The sequence below is a fragment of the Oryza sativa genome, chromosome 6 (assembly GCF_034140825.1).
Source record: "Oryza sativa Japonica Group chromosome 6, ASM3414082v1".
NCBI classification, from domain to species: domain Eukaryota; kingdom Viridiplantae; phylum Streptophyta; class Magnoliopsida; order Poales; family Poaceae; genus Oryza; species Oryza sativa.
Window position 1 is genome coordinate 2,279,853 of NC_089040.1, and position 4,893 is coordinate 2,284,745.

General features: G+C 44.2%; 1 protein-coding gene across 1 annotated transcript; it reads left to right on the top strand.

The window, feature by feature from the left end:
* The first annotated feature begins 967 nt into the window (after positions 1–967).
* On the top strand, positions 968–2,343 carry LOC4340069 (homeobox-leucine zipper protein HOX28-like). Its single transcript, NM_001402726.1, has 2 exons — positions 968–1,579; positions 1,692–2,343. Exons 1-2 carry the CDS (start codon positions 1,226–1,228, stop codon positions 2,106–2,108), a joined length of 771 nt encoding a protein of 256 aa, NP_001389655.1. The 5' UTR covers positions 968–1,225; the 3' UTR covers positions 2,109–2,343.
* Positions 2,344–4,893: the final 2,550 nt, after the last annotated feature.

The window sequence follows — 4,893 nt, forward strand, 5'->3', positions numbered from 1 at the left end:
AAACCGATCGATCGACCGACCGACCGAGCCATGAGACCAGCAGGGCTCCACCCAGCAGCAGCCATCTCGACATGCCCAAACTGGATTGTCTCTCAATTTTCACCCGGGACCAACAATAATGTCGGCATGATTAAGGCCCCCGTTTGGTTTTAGAATGGATTTTTAGGAGTAATTATGTTTATTTGTAATTTTAGATGTGAGAGATCGAGTTAGTGCAGTGGAAAGGGGTGTACGATTCCAACTCCAAGATTCCGTGTTCAATTCCTAACACGCTTATAATTATTTCTTAAACAAATGTTTGGAGGGACGTAGCGCCCTCCAAATCTCTTTTTTTTCTAGACAACAATTTTCTCACAAAACAAAATTACAACAGTTTACAAATCTATTCGAGGTTGAATTTTATGAACGATGCTAATGCTTTGTAATAATGAATAGTTGAATGCATGTACACCTTATGCAAAAGCTGGAATATTTCTTTATCCAAAAATACGAATTCATGCTATTACTCTGACATACCAAAGATTGAAATAGGTAGATAGCGTAGGATTTTTCAAAGGAATTGAATTAAATCGTATGAAAATCCTGCAAAATTCCTCCAAATACCGTCAGTAAAGCTTCTTGCACTGTGGCTAGCTTCAAGCTCAAAACTGAAGCTCAAAAATTCCTAGATTGGCACAACTACACAACATCTGAAATCGTGCAGCCGCACTCCATATATTTCTTACACAGATCGATAGCGACTCACCCAAGCACACGTACACAGCAACAAATATTTTGGATGAAGAAAAATATTCTCCCTTGACTGGACTAGTTTAATTAGCTGCTAATCTCACCTGGGACGAAGAATCCCCAATTATTATTATTCAGATGATTGATTACACTCGCAAGCATGCAGCTGCAGTTCTACTACCTTCTTCGTCTTCTTCTCATCAAGCTCTATAGCTGTATTCTGTAATGGTGGCCGGTTAGGTCAAAGCAGCAGCCTCGATCGCAAACTGCAGGATCGTCGCTGGCTGGGCCTCAAGAATCTCCAAAGCAGATCCACCCACGCGCCACCAGCTCATCATTGTCGACCAATCTTCTTTTCTTGATTTCAATCCATGATCTTCTCATCTATTTATACCCCTCGTCTTCTTCTCCTCCTCTCTTCATCGTCTCCGACGCCGACGAACTCCCACTCACTAGTAGCACTTACTTGTAGCTATTGATCTAGAGCACTTAAGACATGGAGAGGCAAGGCTTGGATCTTGGCCTGAGCCTCGGGCTAGGCTTGACGACGGCGGCGACATGGCCGGCTGCTGGGTTCTGTCTGAACTCCGGCATGGCGGAGCAGGAAGTGATCAGGCGTGATGATGTGGTTGCGGCGACGGCGGCGGAGGATGAGAGGTTCGCGTGCTCACCCGGCAGCCCGGTGTCGAGCGGCAGCGGGAAGCGAGGCAGCGGCAGCGGCAGCGGCGACGAGGTCGACGACGCCGGCTGCGACGTCGGCGGCGGCGGCGCGCGCAAGAAGCTGCGGTTGTCCAAGGACCAGGCCGCCGTCCTCGAGGAGTGCTTCAAGACGCACCACACCCTCACTCCGGTAAGCTTCTTCTCCTACCCATCGCCAATGGTGGATTGGATTGGAGATGGGATTGAATCCGAGAGAATGGCATGGCTGAATTTTCTTCCTCTGATCCATGGATGATGTGCAGAAGCAGAAGGTGGCGCTGGCGAAGAGCTTGAACCTGCGGCCGCGGCAGGTGGAGGTGTGGTTCCAGAACCGCCGCGCGAGGACGAAGCTGAAGCAGACGGAGGTGGACTGCGAGCACCTCAAGCGGTGGTGCGACCAGCTCGCCGACGACAACCGCCGCCTCCACAAGGAGCTCGCCGAGCTCAGGGCGCTCAAGGCCACGCCCACACCGCCCGCCGCCGCGCCGCCATTGACCACCCTCACAATGTGCCTCTCCTGCAAGCGCGTCGCCAATGCCGGCGTGCCCTCGCCGGCGGCGGCGATATTCCCCGGCCACCCCCAGTTCTTGTGCGGATTCAGAGATCACGCCGGAGCAGCGTCGTCGTCGTACGGCGGCGCATCATCTGGACTCGCGAAGGCGGTCAGGGCGGCGAGGTAGATCGATCGATGCGCGCGCCGCCATGATCGACATGACCAAGCTAGCGATCTCTAGCTAGAAGATGATGACATTGAGCAAGACGCAAGAGTAGAACAGAGTTGAATTGATCTCTCGTTTTCCTGTGTATTTTTAAGGATCAAGTGCAAAGTTAATTTAGTTTTTGACAAATGTAGGATGGATCCATGTATGCACATGAAAAGTTGATGAAATAACATGAGAAGAACTAATTAATTGACCTTCTTTTTTAAAATTCGTAATTTAGTATACTCACTGTTTTGAGCTGAATTCTTTTCCCTCTACCAGGCATAGCCTCTTTTTTTTTTCTTTTAAAAATTAAAAATGTAGCTGTTGAATCTTTGGTAGTTAGCAAGCACAAGTGGGAATTGAAGCAACTTTTGACAGTTCATTTAGATTGGGAGTTGGTCTATCGTTTGGTTAGTTACGTCAATTAGATGTGCACACTTGCACTAATGTAGTAGTATCATCTACGTCAGTTTTGAGCAGACAAACAAACTGCAACTTCAAGGTGTGACTTACGATTTTAGTTACTCTGTTGTAGACTTATGATTTAATTATTAGCGTATTCTTTTGCCATCCTTAAATAAAATAATTATTAGCGTATTGCGCCAGCGATTTTTGGCCTTACACGACACCTATCTTAGGCTGTGTTTAGTTGGATCCAAAGTTTGGATTTTAGTTGAAATTAGAGATGATGTGACCGAAAAGTTGTGTGTGTATGACAGGTTGATGTGATGGAAAAGGACTGAAGTTTGGATCCAAATTTTGGATCTAAACACAGCCGTAGTCTCTAAAGTTTATTTTAAAATATAACAACTTCTACACTAGCATAATGAAGTGTTAATGGGAGTGAGGAAGTGTATACTTGTCAACAATTTTCAGGGCCGGCTCAACAATTTTGAGAGCTCTAGAACACACTTGTCACCAGAGTGTCGGAGGTGGACTAGTACAGTGGAGTTGTTGTGCAGTTGGATGGTCGCACCGTGAACCATCGCAGTGATCGCTCATAGTACGCGCAGAGTTCAAAATGGTACACGAAACATACGACACCTTGTGTATACATGGACCTAGGCCCCTAATCGAGCAGGGGCCTAGGCCGTCGTACCCTGATCTATCCACTTGAATCGGGTCTAACAATTGTTACTCTCTCCGTCTCAAAATATAAATATTTTTATCTGCGTGTCCAAATTAATAGCTAAAAATTGCTATATTTTAGAATGGAGGTAGTAAATCAGAGTAGTACCTCTATAATCTCTACTACTTAAAAGTAAAGTCATCCGTCCTTCCACCCCTCGCACATAGTGCATGCGCTCCTCTTCCCACAAGGTCTTAATGAAAAAAAAAGCTCTGTCCAAGAGAAAAAAAAAAGAAAAAGAAAACTGTTGCTAAAAAAGCGCATGCTTTAAAATAGATCACACATTCCATTCTAAGTGGTATGGCCCCTATTCTCATTCTCACAATCTCAGAGATATGGATCCGTTTTAACGTATGAACATATTACTAAGTTAAATGTTTAATGTTATGGCATTGAGAAAACATCTCGTTCGACACTTAGAAACTATACATGCAAGTTCATTTTTCTTGGCTCACACGTTCGATGCACTTAAAAACATTTTAATTTCCTCCCCCGAGTCAGGCTCACTCATTTTATCCGTGCTAGCTAGTTCATTAGAAAACCGGCACTACTAAAACAATATCATGTGCTAGGTTGTAACAACAAACGACACTAAATATATGACATACGATGTTATCAATATCTTATTTTTATAAACCGGCATCGATGTAGTCTCATCAATGTAGGTTTTTGTCCGTTTGGGATGCATGGTGGGAAACCTTTTATCAATATCGGTTCTTATCGACCTGATGCTGAATGGGTTTAACTATTTGTCATTTTCAAGATGTGACAATTATGGATTTACCACTCATAGTCTATAACATATGGGTCCTTATATATCTATGACATGTGAGTTCAGTGATGAATCTTAATTACCGCTTGTAAGAGTGGCAAAAAGTTAAATATGTCGATGATGATAATTGATAGGGTACCTTTGAGCAGTTGTATGGTATAGTGGCTGTACATACATATACGGGCCTAATTATTCTCTGGCAACACTTCTCTCTAGGCCGGTCGGCCGGTCAATCCGGCCATGGGAGCTAGCTTAGAGCAAGTTTAATAGTATAGCCAACTACTAGCTCCAATTCATCTATAGCCAATCTAATAGCTCATTCGTACAATAGTTACATACTACACTATTAATACCTGGTCCCACCTGTCATACACACTGTGTCTTAGAGTCCGTGCTACAGCTGGCTATAAATTTGTAGCCCACTACTCTTCTCTCTCATCATTTATCTCCTTAAAATATATTTACAGCTGGCTTATAGCCTGCTATTGTACCTGCTCTTAAAGCAAGTTTAATAGTATAGCTCACTGCTAGCTTCAATTTATCTATAGTAAATCTAATAGCCAATTCATACAATAGTTGCTTACTATACTACTAATATATGGTCCCATCTGTCATACACACAATATGTCTTAAAGCCCGCGCGCACTGCAGCTGGCTACAGATCTGTAGTCCGATGCTTTTCTCTCTCATCTTTTATCTCATTAAAATATGTTTACATTTGGCTAATAGCCTGCCCCTGGTATTGTACCTGCTCTTAGCTCTAGCCGGCTGACTTGTGCATGTATGAATGCACCTGATGGATGGATGGATCGACGGCAGTTTAGAAGCTGGCAATACAATGTGGAAATTCCAGTGGCACG

Excerpts from the sequence above, each read along its gene's own strand:
- LOC4340069 (NM_001402726.1), top strand. The coding sequence starts at position 1,226 with ATGGAGAGGCAAGGCTTGGATCTTGGCCTGAGCCTCGGGCTAGGCTTG. Across the intron at positions 1,580-1,691 it reads CGCACCACACCCTCACTCCG|AAGCAGAAGGTGGCGCTGGC; the intron begins GTAAGCTTCTTC and ends GATGATGTGCAG.